Below are 21,678 nucleotides of genomic sequence, written 5' to 3'. Positions count from 1 at the left end.
CACTAGCAATCCTATTTTTATTGCACCTCCCTAATGCGCTTCAGAAAGTGCAGGTTGAGCTGCCTTCTTGAACCGCTACAAAATTAAGGACAAATGTGGGTCCCTTGAAGGCAGAAACAGGTGACATTATTACAGGGAACAAGGAAACGGCAAAACAGGTACTTTGGTTCTGTCTTCATCAAGGAAGACACAAACAATCTTCCAGATGTACTAGAGGACAGAGGATCTAGGGAGACAGAGGATCAGAAATAAATTTGCATTAGGCGAGAAATAGTATTGGGTAGACTGATGGTACTGAAAGCTGATAAATCCCCAGGGCCTAATGGTCTGCATCCCAGGGAACGCAAAGAGGTGGCTCTAGAAATCGTGGATGCATTGGTGATTTCCAATGTTCTATAGATTCAGGATCAGTTCCTGTGGATTGGAGGGTAGCTAATATTATCCCACTTTTCAAGAAAGGAGCGAGAGAGAAAACAAGGAATTATAGACCAGTTAGCCTGACATTGATGGTGGGAAGATGTTGGAGTCTTAAGTAATAACCGCACATTTGGATAGCAGTAAAAGGATTGGTCCAAGTCAGCATGGATTTATGAAGGGGAAATCCTGCTTGACTAATCTGCTGGAATTTTTTTGAGGATGTGACAGGTAAAATGGATGAAGGAGAGCCAGTGGATGTAGTGTATCTGGACTTTCAGAAAGCCTTTGATAAGGTCCCACACAGGAGATTTGTGGGCAAAATTAGAGCACATGGTATTGGGGGTAGGGCATTGACATCGATAGAGAATTGGTTGGCAGACAGGAAACAAAGAGTAGGAATAAACGAGTCCCTGTCAGAATGGCAGGAAGTGGCGAGTGGAGTGCCGCAAGGCTCGGTGCCGAAACTATTTACAATATATATTAATGATTTAGATGGGATTAAAATTAACACTAGCAAATTTGCAGATGGCACAAAGCTGGGTGGCAGTGTGAACTGCGAAGAGGATGCTAGGAGTTTGCAGGGTGACTTGAGTGGGCAGATGCATGGCAGATGCAGTATAATGTAGATAAATGAGGTTATCCACGTTGGCGGCAAGAACAAGGAGGCAGATTATTATATCAATGGTGTCAGATTAGGAAAAAGGGAAGTGCAACGAGACCTGGGTGTCCTTGTACACCAGTCACTGAAAGTAAACATGCAGGTACAGCAGGCAGTGAAGAAAGCTAATGGCATGTTGGCCTTCATAATGAGAGGATTTGAGTATAGGAGTAAAGAGGTTCTTCTGCAGCTGTACAGAGCCCTGATGAGACCACATCTGGAGTGCTGTGTGGAGTTTTGGTCTCCTAATTTGAAGAAGGACATCCTTGCTATTGAGACAGTGCAGCGTAGGTTCACGAGGTTAATCCCCGGGATGACGGGACTGTCATATGAGGAAAGATTGGAAAGACTATGCTTGTATTCACTGGAATTTAGAAGGTTGAGAGGCAATCTTATAGAAACGTATAAAATTATAAAAGTACTGGATAAGCTAGATGTAGGAAAAATGTTCCCAATGATGGGGGAGTCCAGAACCAGGGGCCACAGTCTACGAATAAAGGGGAGATGAAAAAAACTTTTTTCATCCAGAGAGTTGTGAATTAGTGGAATTATCTGCCACAGAAGGCAGTAGAGGCCAATTCGCTGGATAAATTTAAAATAGAGTTAGATAGAACTCTAGGGGCTAGCGGAATCAAAGGATATTGGTAGAAGGCAGGCACGGGCTACTGATTGTGGATGATCAGCCATGATCACAATGAATGGCGGTGCAGGCTCGAAGGGCCAAATGGCTGCCTCCTGCACCTATTTTTAATGTTTCTATGTTTCTATTCCCCACATTACAAATAATCATGATTCACAAAGTACGAATGAATTCAAGGAAACAAGACCATACTCCGATTTGTGCCAAAAGTTATTTCTTTGCAACAGGCTCACTGTAGTAGTAATCAAATGCTGAAGCGCTGCAGGGTCTGATTGGCTAATGTGTAAGAAGGATCTGCAGATACTGGTTTAAACCAAAGATAGATATTAAAAGCTGGAGTAACTCAACGGGACAGGCAGCATCTCTGGAGAGAAGGAATGGGTGATGTTTCGGGTCGAGACCCTTCTTCAGATTGGAATAGTGATTGGAAGAGCTTGATGACTGAATAACTGTGCACAGTTCCCTGAAAGTGGAATCTCATGTAGATAGGGTGGTAAAGAAAGCTTTTGGGGTGCTGGCCTTTATAAATCAGAGCATTGAGTATAGAAGTTGGGATGTAATGTTAAATTTGTACAAGGCATTGGTGAGGCCAATTCTGGAGTATGGTGTACAATTTTGGTCGCCTAATTATAGGAAGGATGTCAACAAAATAGAGAGAGTACAGAGGAGATTTACTAGAATGTTGCCTGGGTTTCAGCAACTAAGTTACAGAGAAAGGTTGAACAAGTTAGGGCTTTATTCTTTGGAGCGCAGAAGGTTAAGGGGGGACTTGATAGAGGTCTTTAAAATGATGAGAGGGATAGACAGAGTTGACGTGGACAAGCTTTTCCCCACTGAGAGTAGGGAAGATTCAAACAAGGGGACATGACTTGAGAATTAAGGGATAGAAGTTTAGGGGTAACATGAGGGGGAACTTCTTTACTCAGAGAGTGGTGGCTGTGTGGAATGAGCTTCCAGTGAAGGTGGTGGAGGCAGGTTCGTTTTTATCATTTAAAAATAAATTGGATAGTTATATGGACGGGAAAGGAATGGAGGGTTATGGTCTGAGCGCAGGTATATGGGACTAGGGGAGATTATGTGTTCGGCACGGACTAGAAGGGTCGAGATGGCCTGTTTCCGTGCTGTAATTGTTATATGGTTATATATGGAAAGGAATGGAGGGTTATGGTCTGAGCGCAGGTATATGGGACTAGGGGAGAATACGTGTTCGGCACGGACTAGAAGGGTCGAGATGGCCTGTTTCCGTGCTGTAATTGTTATATGGTTATATGGTTATATGAGTTGAAAAAACTTTGCAGAGTTCTGTAGTGTACTTTGTAGGCGAGATACAAGGCATCCAAGCATAGACTGTCAGCTAGAGTGCTGATTAACTTGGTTATTCTGTCATGGTTGGTGTGGAGCTTCTTCTGTTTTGAAACTGCATTCATCCAGCCAATGCAAACGTATTCCATCATGCCACTGACTTGGGTTTGGTAAATGGTGGAAAGGTTCAAGATTGTGGATAGGCAAGTTAAAGGTTAAGTTTTGGCTTTTTCTTTTAGCTATGGTATTTATGAAGCCTGTCCAATTAGGTTTTAGGTCAAAGCAAATTACTAGAATGTCACTGAGTTTCTCAAATCAATAGCACTGCACATGAAGAGGAGGTCTTATGACTATTCCACTAGAAATGCACTTTATCAGCCCGTAGTCAGGTTTTTCAGTTTATAATACATCCAGGCTTGGACTGCATTGTCAGGGCAGTCACGGATAGAAGTGAACATTGCACAGTCAACAAATAAAATTCCCCACCCCCAACCTTATGACGAAAGGAAGGTCGTTGATGATGCTGTGGGAGATTGAGCCATACAGCATGGAAACAGGCCCTTTACTCCAACGTGCCTTTGCTGACCAAGATGCCCCATTCACACTAGTCTCATCTGGCCGCATTTGGCACACGTCCTTCCAAATCTTTCCTATCCATGTACCTTTCAAAGGTTCAAAGGTCAGTTTATTGTCACATGTACCAATTAAGCTACAGTGAAATCCGAATTACCAAGTGTCTTTTAAATGTTTTTATAGTGCCTGCCTCAACTACTATACCTCCTCTGGCAGCTCGTTCCATGTACTCATCATGCTCCGTGTGATAAAGTTGCCTCCTTGGATCCTATTGTCTTTCCCTCTCACTTTAAACCCAAGTCCTCTGGTTCTTAATTCACCTATGCTGGTTAAAAACTGTGCAATCACACTATTTCCTTCATGACCTTATACATCTCTGTAACATAACTACTCAACCACCAGCGCGCCAAAGAATAAGTTTCCAGCCTGCCCAACCTCTGATCACCATCTTCGCTAGCTACGATACCGCCTTTTTTAGTGTCACCTGCAACCTGAATCATTACTAAAATATGATTAGTTCTTGGACACTGCAGTGAGAAATTCCTGCAGTCACGTCCTGGAGGTGCCCATGTTTGGTTTCTAACAAGAAACTCTTTTTATGCAAGTTTTGCTTTCAGCTGCTGGAGAATGTTTCTCCCCTGTTCTTATTGACATCAATCTAATCTAAACCCTATTGCATTTGTGCATGCTGTTTGATGAGAGGACATTATCTTGATTGCAAAACATAGCAAGGAATTTATTAAATGATTAAAACAGAGGCATTAGTACAAAGTTTCCGCATCATTTAATGTGGTACTTAATTTTAAAAGGACTTCTGAACAGCAACATGAACAACAGGTTTAAAAAACACAAAAGCACAGAAAATTAATCATTAAACAAATAGTTGTGGGGGAACCTAGAACAGAATAATGCTCCAATTTTTGAACAGATTGCTGTCTGGACAAACAAATCCATATGACTGATATAAAATGAGCCAATCAGCTTTTAATGTTTTTTTTTAAAAAGTATTCAATACCTGGCTGTGAGTGTCTTTTGAAACAATGTATTTGATAAACACTGTTTAATTATATATTTTGATGGTTTCTTCACTTGATGCTGAAATGTAACGGTTATTGGCTTTGATTAACACAAGCTTTGTTGTCTTCAAAATTTAAATGAAAATTCTTGGTATAAAACTTATCAATTGCTCCAATTCACCTAGTAGACTGTCCAACTGTCCTCAAGAGGACAGTTGTCTTGGATAGATACTGATAGAAAGATTTTAAATACAAAACATCTAAGGTTTCCCAAAGTGTAAAGGGTTTCTTAAGGGTGTCAGCTTTTGAGTGCAATGTCAAGTAAACATTGTCATAACTGCCCAGTATTAGATCAAGGGAAAAAAAACTCCAAATATCTGGGATTTTTCTTCCTTCTTCCTTAAATAATATCAATGGTCACTTCAACCGTATCAGTTGAGGGAAGTACCAATCTCTTAAGGAAACTCCTTTGTTTTCAATTACATTTAGCTTGCAGTTAGTAATTCATGCGTTTTCCTCTCTTGTGGTTATTCGTATCCATCCATGCCTTTAAAATATATTGAACCATTTACAGCGAACCATTTCTGTGCACTGCAGTATTGATACTTATTATACCAAAGGAAGGTAATATTCACGTATCTTTGCCAAAAATTAGCTCATCATAACTGGTCAGCAAGTAGCTAACTCTGGCAAATGATCAATGTGGTTGCAAAAAACAAAACTGAGTATGTTTCTGTTTTAAAAACAGTTTCCCCCACAGAGACCATCCAGCCTCACGACAAAGGGTACAATAAAAGGATCGATTTGAGAGTTTCATTCAATTCCAAGTCCTTTAAACGGAAAGAAACATTCAAGGTGGAATAACTTTCTTTGGTCTTCCATGACATGGTCCCGAATCTGTTCTGAATTTTAACACGGCACAGCAGAGAAATGTTGCAATTCAGTTCAATTCAGGCAGTGGTGTCTCTTCCGATGGCTGGGATGCACATTTCTTTACCCTACTCCTCCTCCTCATTCTGTTTCTTGTAGCATACTGTGCCCGATTCATTTGACTTGCAGACAATTTATAGTTACTATGATTAGTACCCAGGTGTGGGGCTGGTCTAAACCAATATAAAGACACCCCTTGTATGATAGTTTGTGGTTACAAAGGTAATTGGAAGCCGCTCTCCCTATTAGTTATGTCAGACAGGCATGCAGATTAAATTTTTACTTCCATCAGTATTTGTCACACTCAAAATTAAATTTTGGAAGTGAAAGTGCAGATAGCTATACCCATTATGTCAAGCAGTGCCCGGTGTTTGATAGAGTGCAGTTAGAGCTTTTCAAAAGCGTGGTTTACTTTCCCTTTCAATATCTAGGCTCATGATAAACCTGAAAACCCAAACCTGCAGAACGTGAAGTGAATAGTTGTAAGTTACTGTCTTTTGATTTGTTTTTCCAAAAAAGAAACACAACCTCAGACAAACTGAGCAGGGTGCATGCACTCAGTCTACAAGCGATCAGATCATGCCAAAAGCTCCCACACAGGCCCAGTGTCCACATTATGTGACATATTATAGGTGAATTATTCGTCATTGTCTAGTCTTAATGAATATTGTTTCAAGGCACTTAAAACAGGCCAGCAACAAATTGAACCTGTGATATATTTGGCAGGGAAGAAAGGAGTACAGGAGAAAATATTAGTACCATGAAAAGGCAATCTAGCTCAATTCCCATTCCATGATTTGATAATTCACCTGAAATGATTGATTTTTAGATTCTTGCGCCATCACACCAAATAACAAGTCAATACATCCCCAAGGGCACTTGCCGAACAATCAAACGCGCTACACATTTCTCTGCCACCAGCAACTCTCAATCTCAAGGCAGTCACGAGTGATGGCAGTGGTACAAAATACGGAATAATAAACTACTGATCTGCCTCAGTGTCAATCTTATCCCCTGCAGGATTTCTCCTCACCTGGGACATGAAACCAATGCAGAATGCTCCTCGACATTTATGACAGCATCCCTGATGGAATTGACATTAAACCGTCTGGCAATATTTGCACAGATACATTTGCCTTTGAAAATGCCTTATGAACTGGGAACCTCAACGTTTCCGTTTCTCACATCTTTGCAACATGCAGAACACAACATTCAACAGCCCATGAGCTCTACAAAATAACAAGACTCCTACTTGATTGAGGAATTTGCCGTTCCTTCAGATGGCGTTGGTTCATTCAGAAGTAGCGAAGTGGAGGAAAGTGTCGTTGCCAAGGAGGTTGCTTCAAATAAAGACGCCGTGCTGGGCAAGACGTCAGGTCTGCGTCTGCGAAATCCCATTGCTACAAAGCAAGGAGAAAGCTTAGTTTGGCTTTCAACTAAAGTACTGATTATCTGCTCCAACAACATTTTAAATATATATTTTCAGCATTTCACAACCGTAGTTGCATTGAAACAGAACAGCTTGTTGAGCCACATCAGTTAGATGTCAACATCATTGCCATGGAGACATACCAGATAACTGGCAGATTTACATCTAATGAACGAGGTAAGTTTTATTGCTTGCTGACAGATGGGTCTGATACCAGTTCTTCATGCCAGATGTTTTTATTAAATTGAATTGACATTCCCCAGATGCCATGGAAATTGTACTTGAATGTAAATTCTAGCCCATAAATTTCCAGTCTAGTAACACAGCCCCCATGCTTCCATGACAGGTTACTAATACACAACCAAGCAACAGCTTTATTTGGCTTTAGATGTTTGTGAGGGTCAAATAAAACGTGACTTCACTTGCTTGTGGGCAGGAACATAGCAAATGAAAGTTAATGTGGGAAATGTGGCTTCATTCATTTTTGTGAACATAACTGAAATGCAGCGGATTTATTCAATGGTAAATGTTTGGGACGTTGACGTTTGATGGGCCCTGGATGTATATAAATACAAGATCAACATGCAGGTATAGTTGGTTGATTGCTATTTTCTCCCCCTTCCTCCATAGGTTGAAGCTCTCTGCAGCTTTGTATCAAATACTTAAATTCACAAGTCATTTACAGCCCACATTAGACACCTTTAAACATGGGCTTTACTATGAAATGGTTTGAATCCAGGAAAAAATATTTTATTGCAATTAAAGCCTTGGTGATACTGTACCTAGAATATTTTGTATAGCTTTGGTCTCATTAGCAAAGAAGGGCAATACCTGCCATAGAGGTGGTGTAGTAAACATTCCTAAGAGTAATTCCAGAGCTGGCGGATTTGCCACACCTAGAGAGATCGAGTAGAGTGGGATTATATTATCCAGTGTGTAGAAGAACGAGAGGCAATCTCACTGAAAGGCACAACATTCTTACAGGCTTTGAATGTGCTGGATGCAGGAAAGAAGTTTCATCTATCTAGGACCAGTGGCACAGTCTTGTATATGGGGATATACACTCAGGATGAAGATGAGAACTCTGTTCCTCAGAGAGTTGTGTAGCAGTGGAATTGCAAAGCTATTCTGGAAGCTTCATCATTGTGTCCATTGAAAACGATGAATAGATTTCCAGTCATTAAGGGAATCAAGAGTTGTGGGGGCAGTGCTGGAGAATGGTGCAGAGGTAGAAGATCAGCCATGATTCCGACAATGACAGAACAGACTCGAAGGCCCTCATGGCCTACTCCTGTTCCAATTTCTCATGCAAGAGCTTAAGTTAAGATTTCACATTTGGGAAATCTCAATTCAATAATAAAAAAATCCCCCTTGAAATATGGTCTTCTGTGAAAAGTGAAATTAAACTCAGTTTGGATTTTTTGTTAGAATTTTCGACTTTCAGAATATTATTCCGATTCCTGCATTCACCCACCAGAAGCCTGATCTATTGTTTTGAAACCTCTTCCAGGACCACTTTCTTTCACCTTGTACTACAATTGTGTTTCTATTTCTCATGCCTGCCCTACACCCGATCAAAGATCTTCCGTTGCTCTCTGCTCTCCACCCCTCCTCTACTTTTAGTGCTTTTCAGTTCGGACAAAAAGTTATTGATCTGGGGTGTCACCTGTGTCTCTCTTCAGATTTAATACATTTTTGTAAATGATGCAAAATGCACAGCATAACAAGCCTTTCAAATGCAGCGGCACTATATCTGAAATTATTTTGAAACCCATAGAATTAATGCTGCATAATAGGGTTTAATTTGATGCAAGAGAGTGAATGTTAATTCAGACAGTTTTCAAATTCAGTCAAACAATGACGACTCATTCAACACCCACCCAATGTTCCTAATACCCACACAATTAGCTCCCTAGTACTTGCTTCATACTCTGTTTAAATAAGAAAACAGCCATGCCCTCTATCCGAAACACAAATCTTCCATATCAATCACACTGCACAGAAGCAGATCATTCCATCCATCTGGTCCATACTAGTATTTAAACTCCCTATGTCTCACTTTCACTTCACTCCTCTCTCTGGTATTATGCAGCATTCATTTAATTGCATCTCTGCTCTGATCTTTACCTTATGCTGTCTAGCAGCGAGTTCCACAATCTCCCTACTATCTGGCTGACTTCCGTTCCCTATGGGATTATTAATGACGATCCTCTATTTACAGTATTCCATCTTTACCCTCTCCCACAAATAGACGCATCTTGCTGAAAACCCCTTCAATTTTAAAGATCTCTAGTTCAGCCTTCAACATTCTGATAAAAGTAATGGCTGCCAACTAATTCTGGTGTTAATTTCCTTTCCATTGATTTGGTTACACATTTGAAATTAAAATGGTTAGTACTTTTCAGTGTTATGCTGCATTGCTCAAGTTTCTGCCTTTGAACTCAGTTATTTAAAGACATTATGTTCCAAGTGTCATAATAGATATAATTAAACCCCATGAGATTAAAGGAACAGTGGCAGCTTGAATACAAAGCTGACTGAGGGACAGAAAGCAGAGAGCAGCGGTGAACAGCTGTTTTTTCCCAGAAGGAAATAGAAGGGTGTTTCCCCAGAGTCAACATAGATATCTTTTTCGTATGTACAGTGTAAAATTTCAAATTCTGCAAATTACACCAATCTCTTATATGCGACCAAGTATTGAATATCAGCCTTCAGGGGGACAAGCAGGCTGAAGACGTGGGAAGACACCAGTAACATTTAATACAGAAGTTTGAAATTATTAATTTTGATACGAAAGATCAGTCAGTACAAACTAAATGGTACAATCTTAAAAGGGATTAAAAAATGCAAGGACCTAGGAGTGAGTACTGGTAAATCTTTGAAGGTAGGATAATGTTGAAACACCTCTTTATAAATAAAACACACAGAAACTTTGGCTTTGTAAATCTTGTGCAGGCTTAGTTACAAAAATAGGTAAGTTATAAAACACTGGATGGAAATTAAAGAAAAAAACTGCACATAGTGGAAATCTAAAATAAAAACAGAAAATGCATCAGACAAAGGATTTTTGACCTAAAATATTAACTCGGTTTCTCTTCCCATAGATACGGCCTGTTACGAGGTATTTCCAGCCTTAATTTTTTATACTAAAAACTAGATGAAACCCAGCATGAGTATTTTGTCCAATTTTGGACAACATAGTTTGGAAAGACATCATGGTCTTGAGCTGGGTTGAAGAGATTTATTAGAATGTTACCATGAATCAGGAATTTCAGGTTGTTTCCTTAAGGGAGAGTTAATAGCAGTAATCAAAATCATAAAGGCTTTTGTCGGAGTAAATAAATTGCTTTTTACTAACAGGAGGGTCATTAACCAGAGGGCACAGGCTTAAGTTAATTGGAAAATATACCAGAGGTAACACGAGGACAAATAAAAGGCTATGAGTTGTTAGGATTTGGAATGTGCTGCCTGAAAGGACAGTGGGAGATTAGCTAGTAATAACTTAAAATACAAGGGATTTGGATATACTTAGAGGGAAATTTGTAGGTGATGCATGTAGGTAGGAGCAAAAAAAACCAAAAAAAAAACCACCCCCGAAGACTCGATGGATTGAACGACTTCATTTTGTGCTGATTGTAAGATTCACATACAATTTCGCACTCTTATTTCTTAAATCAGTGATTAAGCTCAGAGTATATTTACATATGGCTTCACTGCTTTTCTCTTCAGAGTTATTGGGCAAAGAATCAGCTTCATTTGCACTGGAGAGAAGTGGGAATGGAAGTAAACTCTGAATAGATTGGATTATAAAATGACAAGGGTATTACTTTAATTTCAGAAGTATTAAGTGTGGAATTGGGTAATAATGCCATTTCACTAAAATTAAGATAACTAAAACATCTGCAAAGCGTCTTAAGTTTCGACTCCTGTGTACCATTGTCCTTTTTCAAAAATTGCAATTTATTATTCATCCAAATCTGCAATCCTACAGCAGAAATAATTTCAAATCAAAATTCTATATGAACAAAACAAAGAGCATTAATGGACAGTCTCTGTCACTTAGACATTAACCTTAGATTAATGCTAATGTGAACAATGTCAAAATAAGGTTAAACACAACCACCATGCCAGAATTACCTTCCTCGTCAAGGCTACAATAGCTCCTAGTTCCCAACAGCATCTCACTCTTCCCCTCACTCATGTCCTTTATGAGTCCAGAGGATGGAACATCCTGCACTATGTATTTAACAACCGGAATGGAATTGCGAGCTTTCTTCGACGGAGATGATCGCAAGGCTGTGAAAATGAAAAATGGACAATGATACGAAATTCATTTGACAGACGACAAAGGACAAGCGTAACAACATATGAAGCAGAGGTCAGCCATAGAATCATTCAAAGCTGGTGTCATTTAATACCATGGCAGATCTTCTGTGTTACTCCATGCTTGGCCCAAACCCAGAGAACCGCAGATTTTTTTTCCTAGCAAACACTTATTCAGTACTCTGCTGAATGCTATAATCGAATCCATTCCCTCCCAACAGTAACTTCCAGCTCTTAAACACTTTATTAAATGGGTTTCCCTCGTGTCACTTCTAGTTCTTTCGCCAGTCAATTTCATTTTATGTTCCCTGGTACTTGACTACATACACCAAAGGGAACAGTTTCTATTTAACTACTCAGAATTCACTCATCTTTTCCTTAAATACCACAACTGGATCTTCTCAATCTCCTCTGTTTCAAAGAGAACCATCCCCAGCTTCTTATTATATCCACATAATTGAAGTCCTCATCCTTAGGATTATTTTAGTAAATAGGTTCTGCAGCCTAACTGAAGCTCACATCTTTCCTAAAGGGCAGGGCTTAGAATTGGTCACAATGCTCCAGATGTGCTGAACCAGTGTTTGATAAATGTTCATTATGACTTGCTCAGTAGTGTACAACTCTATTCATAAGGCGTATGGTCCCATATGCTTTTTAACATGGGCAGCACAGTGGGCAGCTGGTAGAGCCGGTGCCTCACGGTGCCAGAGACCCAAGTTCGATCCTTCCAGAAGTTACCTGACTGATGTGTATTTTCAGCAATCTATGTAGAACATAAAACATGACAACACATAAATGGGCCTTTTGGCCCACGCCTCCATTGACCATGATGCCACTTTAAACTAATCCCATCTGTCCATACATGATCTATATCCCTCCAATCTCCTGCCTGATCATCTTCCGTTATTATTTTAGAGTCACATCACCAACAGTATATCTCTTTTGAAATATTAAAAGGGATATATAAAGCTTAGGATCCCCAAGATACTACATGCACAGTACTTTCCAGGATATGTAAATGTGTCTCTAATCAAACCAAACACTTTAAAATAAAATTATCCAGCACTAGATAGGGAGAATACATTATTGATGCCAATAAGCGAGTTCAGTATTCCGACAGCACATGCACAGGTCAAAGGTCACTATGCATAAACTGCCCTGGAAAGCAGTGGAGCAGTGGACTTTCATTTCTTCTGTTTTTTCCAGCTTTGATTCTTCCAGGTAAGAAAATACTGCTTTCAAACTATGAAATAGTTGTATTTATTGTTCCTTTGTTAAAAGCTAAGATTATTTTGTCCTTTTTATTGCTTTATTATGCTTTGGTGAGTATGCGAGATCGTGCTCGGCTGTGGCCGGTGTCGGGCCCGGGACTGTTGAGTTGCTGCTGAGTCGGCCCCGTCCCCTCACGGGTGTCCTGTTCCTGTCTGCAGTGGCTGGAGGTGTCGGGCCGGGCTTGCTGACGGAATTGCAGGCTGAATTGCTGCAGCGCTTTGTGTATGGCTGGTGCTCTGCTTTTCGCCGGCGCCGGGGGGAGGGGGGGTTGGCCGCTGGTGTCATCAGTCACAGCCAGCGCGGAGAAGAAGCGGCAACCCCAGCTCAACTCCCGCCGGGCCAACCGACAGGTCCGGACCGACGACACCAGCGGCCCCAGGCGTCCAGCCAGTGTGGAGAAGAAGCACCAACTCCAGCCCAACCCCTCTCCCCAACGGGCCTGGGACCGCCAGCGGCCAACTCCCCTGGCGCCGGCGAAAGCCGAGCACCGGTCATACACACAAACGCGCTGCAGCAACTCAACGTTCTCCCTGCGCCGGCTGCAAGCCCGGCCCGGCCCAACACCTCCGGCCACCTCCGGACAGCGACGAGACACCCGGGAGGGGAAGGGGATGGGGATGATCCAGCAGCAACTCAACAGACCTGGGCCTGACACCGACCACGGACTCGCTCAATCACAAACGCATAATAAAGCAATAAAAATGACAAAATAATCTTAGCTTTTAACAAAAGAACTATAAATAACTATTTCATAGTTTGAAAGCAGTATTTTCTTACCTAAACGAACCAAAGCTGGAAAAAACAGAAGAAATGAAGGTCCACTGCTTCACTGCTTTCCAGGGCTGTTTATGCATAGTGACCTTTGACCTGGGCATGCGCAGTCAGAAGCAACGGAATATCAAACTCGCTTATTGTACAGCTAGTCATAACAATTTGTAGAGAAACCAAAGTTAGTTTTTTGAAATGCCAAAAATTTGCATTCCTGTCAACCTACAACATATGGACAGGGTATATTGACTGGAAGGGTTTGAGGATATGGGCCAATGCAGATAAATGGGACAAGCCCAGAATGGACTTTGGTCATAGTCATAAAGCATGGAAACAGACCCTTCGGCCCAACTTGATCACACAAGTCCCACCTGCCTGCGTTTGGTCCATATCCCTCCAAACCTCTCCTGTCCATGTACCTGTCTAACCGTTTCTTAAATGTTGGGACAGTCCCAGCCTCAACTACCACCTCTGGCAGCTTGTTCCATACATCCACCACCCTTTGTGTGAAGAAGTTACCCCTCAGATTCTTATTCAATGATTTCCCCTTCACCTTAGCCTGTCCTCTGGTCCTTGATTCACCTACTCTGGGCACGAGACTCTGTGCATCTACCTGATTTATTCCTCTAATGATTGTATACACCTCTATAAGATCACCCCTCATCTGCGCTCCAAGGAATAGACCTCCCAGCCTACTCAACCTCTCCCTATAGCTCAAACCCTCTAGCCCTGGCAACATCCTTGTACATCTTCTCTGTACCCTTTCCAGCTTGAAAACAAGCATGGTCCAGCATGTCTAAGTTGACAAAGGGCCCGTTTAGCTCTATTGAATTCATCAAATGAACATTTATTTCAAAACAACACAAGAAAGATTTTGTGAAATGACCAACATTGTAGCAAAAGGAGGAAACAGATTATGTTTGTTAGAAAAGTGTGTTGGTGAAGGTGGATAAGTCACCTGGACAAGATGGACTACACACCTGTATTTTGAAAGAAGTGGCTTTGCAGATTGTGGAAACATTAGTGGTGATCATTCACAAATCACTAGAGTCAGGAGTGGTTCCGGAGGAGTGGAAAATTGCAAATGTTGCTCTGCCATTCAAAAAGGCGGCGATGGTTAGCCTGACTTCAGTGGTTGTTAAGATTTTAGAATCCATTATAAAGTATAAGGTTTCCAAGTACTTAGAAGCACATGATAAAATAGACTGGTCAGCATGGTTTTGTGAGGGGGAGATCTTGCCCGACGAATCTGTTGGAATTCTTTGAGGTAGTTAATAGCAGGGTAGAGAAAGGAAAGCCAGTGGATGTTGTTTACCTGGATATTCAGAATGCCTTTGATAAGGTGCTGCACGCGAGGCTGCTGAACAAGATGAGAGCCCATGGCATTAGAGGGAAGATGCTAGCATGGATGGAAGGCAGCTGAATGGCAGAAGGCAAAGAGTGGGAATAAAGTGGGCTTTTACTGGTTAGTAGGGGCCGCTACTCTTAACTTTGTATATCAATAACTTGGATGAGGGAATTGAAGGCATTGTTGCCAAGTTTTCGGATGATAAGAAGATAGGTGGAAGAGCAGGTAGTGTAGAGAAAGCAGGGACTCTGCAGGAAGATTTGGAGAGTAGGCAAAGTGATAGATGGAATATGGCGTAGCAAGGTGTGCAGTCATGTATTTTGGTGGTACTAGCATTGAATATTTTTCTCAATGGGGAGAGGATTCAGAAGTCGGAGGTGCAAAGGGACTTCGGAGTGCTGGTGCAGGATTCCCAAAAAGTTAATTTGTAAGTTGAATGAGTAGTAAAGAAGGCAAATGTAATGTTAGAATTTATTTCGAGAACACTAGAGTATAGAAACATGGATTTAATGCCGATACTTTATAAGGCACTGGTCAGACTGCATTTGAAGTATTGTGAGCAGTTTTGGGCCCCACATCTGACGAAGGATGTGCTGGCATTGGAGAGGGTCCAAGAGGCTTGTGAGAATTATCCTGGAGAAGATTGGGTTAACATTTGATGAGAGTTTGACAGCATCAAGCCTGTAATCACTGGAGTTTAGAATGATGAGAGGGTCCTCATTGAAACTTACTGAATGGTGAAAGGCCTGGATAGAATGGATGTGGAGAGGATGTTTCCACTAGTGGGAGTGTCTAGAACAAGAGGGCATTGTCTCAAAATAAAAGGACGTACCTTTCAAAAGGAGACAAGGAGAAATTTCTTTAATCAGAGTGTTGTGAATTTGTGGAATTTATGACCACAGATAGCTGTGGAGGCCAAGTCATTGGGTATTTAAGGCAGGGGTTGACAGATACTTGATTGGTAAGGGTATCCAAAGTTATGGAGAGAAGGCAGGAGAATGGTGTTGAGTGGGAAAGATTATTCAGCCATGATTGAATGGTGGAGTAGACTTGATGGGCCGAATGACTACTGCTCCTTTGACTTATGAAAAGTGATAGGCAAGAAGGGATTTCATAGTAATCATACTTTTGAAGGCGTAAAGTAGAATTTCCAACTTTGGTAATCACATGGCACAAATTTAAATAATTGATGGGGAAAAAAAATACTACAAGATCAGAAATCTATATAATTGTTAAAAATTGGACTAAAATGTGGTGATCAGGAGTGGTATGGTTGCAAGAGAGGTGGATTCAATTGTAACTTTTCCAAATAGAATTGGTTAAAGAAATTGAGACCATTGTATCATCACAGGAAGGAGCTTGGGTGATGGGACTAATTGGCTTGCTCTTTCGAACAGCTGTCACAAACACAATAGATTGAATGGTCATCTGTATTCAGCAATTATAGTTGGACATTTTTTCCATTTGATCTGCCCATTCCAAAAAAGGGCAGACAATAATCAGTATTCCCTGATACTCACAAAATGTCTTCTTAAACACTCTGCTGCTCATGAACTTCAGAAAGCGATCAGCATAGAATCCCGGCCTATGGACAGAGACAGAGTCCTACGGAAAGATAATAACGGACGCATCAATAAGGCTGGACTTGAACCAATGCCCTATTATACCAAGGGTTAGTGACACATTGAGTCCAGGAGTAAATCACTAAAATAAAATGTAGAGCCGATGACACAAGGGTTCAAATAAATATTGTTCATTGTTCTTGTCACTGCAATTGCATGCTAAGGTAACAGCTAGTTGTGCAATTTGTCCTCACTTTTCCTGCCACTATGCCATTTCTTTAAACTTAGTATTTCTGGTGTTGCGACTGCACTACATTTCTGCTAGTCCAACTGTTCTGTTTTGCTGAATGATGCTTTGCAACTAGGTATCACAGGCCTCTGTTGCCACTGGAGAGATCAAGAATGCAAAGGTGCGAAGCAAAATTAATCCTGAGGGAGGTTATCAGCATTATTCCTATCATGTCGATGATGTGTTGCTGCTTAATTTGTGACATCGAATATTTTAGTGCTTAGAGCAGAAGAATAAAGGTCTTGCTTCAGCGAGGCTACACTGACTGTAGCTGCGGTCTCTGTAACCAAGGAAAGATATATGTGCCTCTGAGGCAATGCATGGTAGATTCACTACATTTGATTGATGTGATAAGTAGGCTTTCTTTTGCAATGAGGAGTGGTCTGCACTCACTAGAGTTTGGGGGAACACTAAGTGATCATACTGTGATGCACAACATTCTATGAAAGATGACAGGATATATTCAGATTAGTTTGTCACCTACACCAGGGTGCAATGAAATTTCTTGTTCACATGAAACTCAGAATACACAGTACACATGATAATGGTAATACAACAATAAGTACAATGACAAATGCAAAACACCAGATGGCGAGAGGCTGTTTCATCTAACTGAAGAGTGCGGAATAAGAGGCCGGCTATTTAGGACAGTGTTAAAGGTAGAATATCTACAGTTGCAAATCTTCACTATTTAAGGCACTGGGCAGGTAGTTACTGAGATTATTATTTTTCAGCATCACTGATAGGGCAAAAAATGTGGCTAAATGGAATTAGCCACGATTTTAATGATGGCAGTGCAAGCTAAGAACGTTGTATAGCCTAATTCTGCTGTCTATACTGGGCATAATCTACAGTGGACATCACTATAATGGCATTGCGTGTTTGTATTCCACTGTTGTTCCAAATCTATTGCTCAATAGAGTTTGGGGAGATATAATGCCACGATTTGTTTATTATAATATTCTTATATTGCATCGACAAATAACATTGCTCTCTTGCCATTCTTCTGTGTGAGCGCGATTATCACAAAGTGATGTGCACTGACAGAGTTTGTCACATAAATTCTACATTCTTATCATCTTTCTATCCTTGTCTACTGCACTGTTCCAATGAAGCTCGAAGTATATTCAAGGAACAGCACTTGATCTTCCACAGAACAACTTCTCAAATTAATCAGGGTGCACCTTTTGTTTCCTTTGGTCACTTCAGATAATGATCCTGCTTCATTTAAACCTCCCCAGAATAATCATCATCTTCTTTACTTGACCCATTAGCACTCATAATTTGCACCATCTTATACTATCTTTCTATTGCCATGCCCCTTCTTACTATCACAAACCTTCCTGTCAGCACACAAGCCAATTTACTCTGCACCTTAAAACACAAATCTCTAAATGGTGTCAGTTGCAATAAGAACAAGCAGGTGTCTTCGCTCAGTTTCTCCCTCAAAAAATGCTGCCTGATCCATCGAGTATTTGATTACACATTTAGCAAAATCTGCACAATTTTACTTTTTGTCCATGGTCTATTTCGTCTCAAGGTAATAATAGGAGCCAATTCCCATTTTCCCCCATTTGATTTCTGGAGTGTTTGATATCCTAGCTACTATTTATTGTGCAGTAATACCAAAGATCATCAGAGCCTTACCAATAATGACCACTTTGCCTGCGGTGCACAATGTGAACACTCCAGAGACAGATATGGACTCGGAAACAAGGAAGAATTCTGACTGCTCAAGTTCACTTGATACCTTTAAATATCTTACATGATTTCACCACATGGATTATTTTAAAAATCAAACTAACATGAATCTTATTTGTTATAAAGCGGGAGTATTCAACCTTGGGACATGTACAATCTGTGCTGTTGTTCACACATCGGCCCTCATTTGTGCACACCCGCAGTCCCAGAATTGATTAATTCCCATGACCAATTCTCCAGTGACCCAGTAATTCTCAAATTATTGATTGGGGACTGGGTCAAGTCTGAAACATTAACATGTCTGTCTGAATGTAACATTATTACATTTACCTTGCCAGTTGTGAAAATAGCAGGAACAGATCATAAAGTCACAAGCTGTTGTGCTTGTAATGTGTACAGCGGCCTAGTGGTTTAATTAATGGATTGAGAGCCGATGCTTTGGCCCATTGATTCACAGCATGGTCGCGGGGGAATTTAAATTCACATAATTAGGTGAATCAGGAATTAAAGCTAATCTCTGTAAAGATAACAATGAAGATATCAGATTGCTGTAAAAACCCATCTGGTTCTTTCATGACCTGCGGGGAATGCAAATTGCCATCTATATCCACTGACTTCAGACTAACCAATCTGATTGACTCTTAACTATTTTCTTCATATGTGGGTAATTAAAGAATGGACACACAATGCTGGCATTTTCAAAGATGTTTGCATCCAGTGAACAAATATTAAAATAATAAAGCACCAATTCCAAGGTTAGCGATGACACCAAAGGATCCCGACTACGCCTCACGCCAACACTTCCATTGGCACTTTGTGATAATAGTTTAGTTTAGAGATACTGCTTGGAACCCAGCCTTTTGGCCCAGAGTCTACGCCGGCCAGCAATCACACATTCATACTAGTTCTGTGTTATCCCACTCTCACTTCCATTCCTTACACATTAGGGGCAATTTTGGAGTCCAATTTGGTTACAAACACGTATCTGGGATGTGGGAGAGAACTGGAGCACCCGAGAAAACCCACTCAGTCACCAGGAGAATGTGACAACTCGATGCAGACAACGCCGGATGACAGGATTGAACGCAGGTCTCTGGCACTGAGGCAACAGCTCTATCAATTTCACCACCATGCAGCTCTGATAATAACGTCATTATTCTACAGCAAGGCAGCGGTGCACAGGACATTCTGAACAATTGGTACAGGACTGTTATCCTCGTAAGTGACTATCATAAAGACAAATAAAAAATAACAAGAATGTACAAATCGACGTTTAAAGAAACCTACTGTCATTATATCTTAAAATTACACAATTTAACCTCTCGGGTCAACTCCCCCACCAGCAAACAATAAACAATGTTTCAATGTGCCCTTAATAAATAAAATATTAATGAATTCAATGGGAAATTTAGGAGGAACGTCTTTAAATTAAATAATAAATTTCTTTATTTATATAGCACATTTTTAGTCAACTTGCATTGACCCCAAAGTGCTTCACATAATTACATCCACACACACATTCTACAGCAATGTTTACAGAGTGGGTATGTTCTCACATGAGATTGTTCCCCACTAGTGGTTGTGGGGAACAACATTTGCAAGGGCCAGTTGCAAGAGCACATGTGGGGGGGGGGGCACGCAATAAAAGAGACCTTATACAGTGATGAGATGACATAAAGAGGGCCGTCATAAGGTTCATGGTAATGGGGATCCAGATAGACCAGAATGCACAGCAAATTATATATAATTCATCTATACAGGGGATCCATTATTGAAATAAGTGTATATACTGCTCAGTATCTGCATCTGTTCCTAACAATTTGATAAAACAATGAAAACTTATGTTTCTGGGTGCTTTCTCAGTTTGCCTTAATGACTTTTTTTGGGGTACCTGCTAGTAATTTATTTTTTCCACCAGTTAGTGTTTTGGTCATAAAGATAAATGATATGCTCACCTACCCCATCATAGACAAGAGCTTTCCAGGAATGTTCCAGCTTCTTGATGAACCTTTAATAGTAGGAAAACATCACTGTTTAAAATCAAATATTAATTTGATTTGATGATGAATGTTAAAAATAGAGCATTAGGGAGAAAATTTGTCAATGGAACTTTGCAAGTCATAAATATTCAAAATGTCATTAAATATGATCAAGAGATATGCAAAATCAAGTGACAAGTGAAGCTTTGAGCTTCATACTTCAAGCTCTCAGTTATATGATTAAACACGTCCAGGTTAGCAAACGTAACCACACAGTAAACACTCCCTTACTTTGTCATCAATATACAAAGTAGATTATATACTTTGTATATTGATGATACCCAGGAGTGCCTCCTCCCCTATTAACATCATGTGAATTTCCTCCTCCCCCCCCCCCCCCCCCCCCCTCCCCCCCACCCACCCCCCACACCCTCGACAGCGTGTATGTGCATGGCTGAGCACACTTCTGTTGGATCTGGTATGGTGGGTGGTCTGATGTACTGGCTCCCAAAGTCTTTCCCAATCCACCCGTAGTCTTAACAAAAACCTGCAATGTAGTTAGGTCTTCCAATTTGTTATTGACAAAATCATCTAGATTTGAATTTTCACACGTTTTGCTTTGCCGAGACAAATACCATTCACACCTCCCACATTTGCAAGATCCTCCAGCATGGAAACAGGTCCTATGACCCACCGTATCTGTACCATCCACCAAACACCATTTACACTACTCCCATTTTGTTCTGCTCATATTCCATTAAACTCCCTTCAAACCCAACCACTCACTTACAAACTAGGGGCAAGTTATACTGGCCAATTAGCCTACAACCTTCAATGTCTGGATGAAACAGGAGCACCTGGAGCAAACCCACGTGATCACAGCCAGGATGTGTAAACTCCACACGCAGAGCACTGGAGTGCAGGATTGAACCCAGGTCACTGGTGCTACCTGGCCACAGCTCTACTAACCGTGTTGTGGTGCCACCCTCAATTTGAAATGGAAGGGTAAATTGAATATAAACATTAATTTGGTTATAGGTACCCACATCCCCCACAAACCAGCAACTCCCACTGGATTTTCAACATGCGATTTCAAGAACCTGGACATGAAGCATTTTAAATTGAAGGCATCCAAATTTTTTGCTGCTGTGATGGAGAAGGAGAGGAATGAGATTCAACACACATGCGTTGGCAAAGTCAAAGCTTCAATGCAGGTCAATCTCTGCATGGAATCTTAGCTAGTGCAAAAGGGCAGTTTGAAAATAGGGATACTTGCTCTACTCGAGCAGTCAATACCTGTAGGACTGTAGAATGTCAATGATGGCCATGTAAAGGAGGATCCGCTCGCCTTTATTATTTTTAGCAGGTATGCCACCCATTCTGGAAAGAGAAAAGAAGAACTGAGAAAATAAAAATGGCTAAAAATAATCAAAAATGATTGGAAGGAGAAGGTTGTTGAGGTGGGGCTGGG

The 21,678-nt window shown here is 40.9% G+C and overlaps 1 protein-coding gene across 11 annotated transcripts in view; it reads right to left on the bottom strand.

Moving 5' to 3' along the window:
* The window catches only part of pip5k1b (phosphatidylinositol-4-phosphate 5-kinase type 1 beta), a 150,224-nt gene that overhangs the window by 15,041 nt on the left and 113,505 nt on the right, over nucleotides 1-21,678 (bottom strand). For 10 of the 11 annotated variants that reach the window (XM_033018089.1, XM_033018088.1, XM_033018091.1 and 7 more), the window contains 5 exons: nucleotides 21,504-21,587; nucleotides 20,188-20,236; nucleotides 16,197-16,281; nucleotides 11,103-11,261; nucleotides 6,789-6,936 (listed from right to left, as the gene is read on the bottom strand). In XM_033018089.1, the coding sequence (XP_032873980.1) occupies nucleotides 6,789-6,936; nucleotides 11,103-11,261; nucleotides 16,197-16,281; nucleotides 20,188-20,236; nucleotides 21,504-21,587 (525 nt within the window). The remainder of the gene's footprint in view (nucleotides 1-6,788; nucleotides 6,937-11,102; nucleotides 11,262-16,196; nucleotides 16,282-20,187; nucleotides 20,237-21,503; nucleotides 21,588-21,678) is intronic. The other variant, XM_033018097.1, reaches the window with a different exon arrangement.

The sequence above is a fragment of the Amblyraja radiata genome, chromosome 3 (genome assembly GCF_010909765.2).
Source record: "Amblyraja radiata isolate CabotCenter1 chromosome 3, sAmbRad1.1.pri, whole genome shotgun sequence".
Lineage (NCBI taxonomy): Eukaryota > Metazoa > Chordata > Chondrichthyes > Rajiformes > Rajidae > Amblyraja > Amblyraja radiata.
This window is presented reverse-complemented; position numbering and strand designations above follow the sequence as displayed.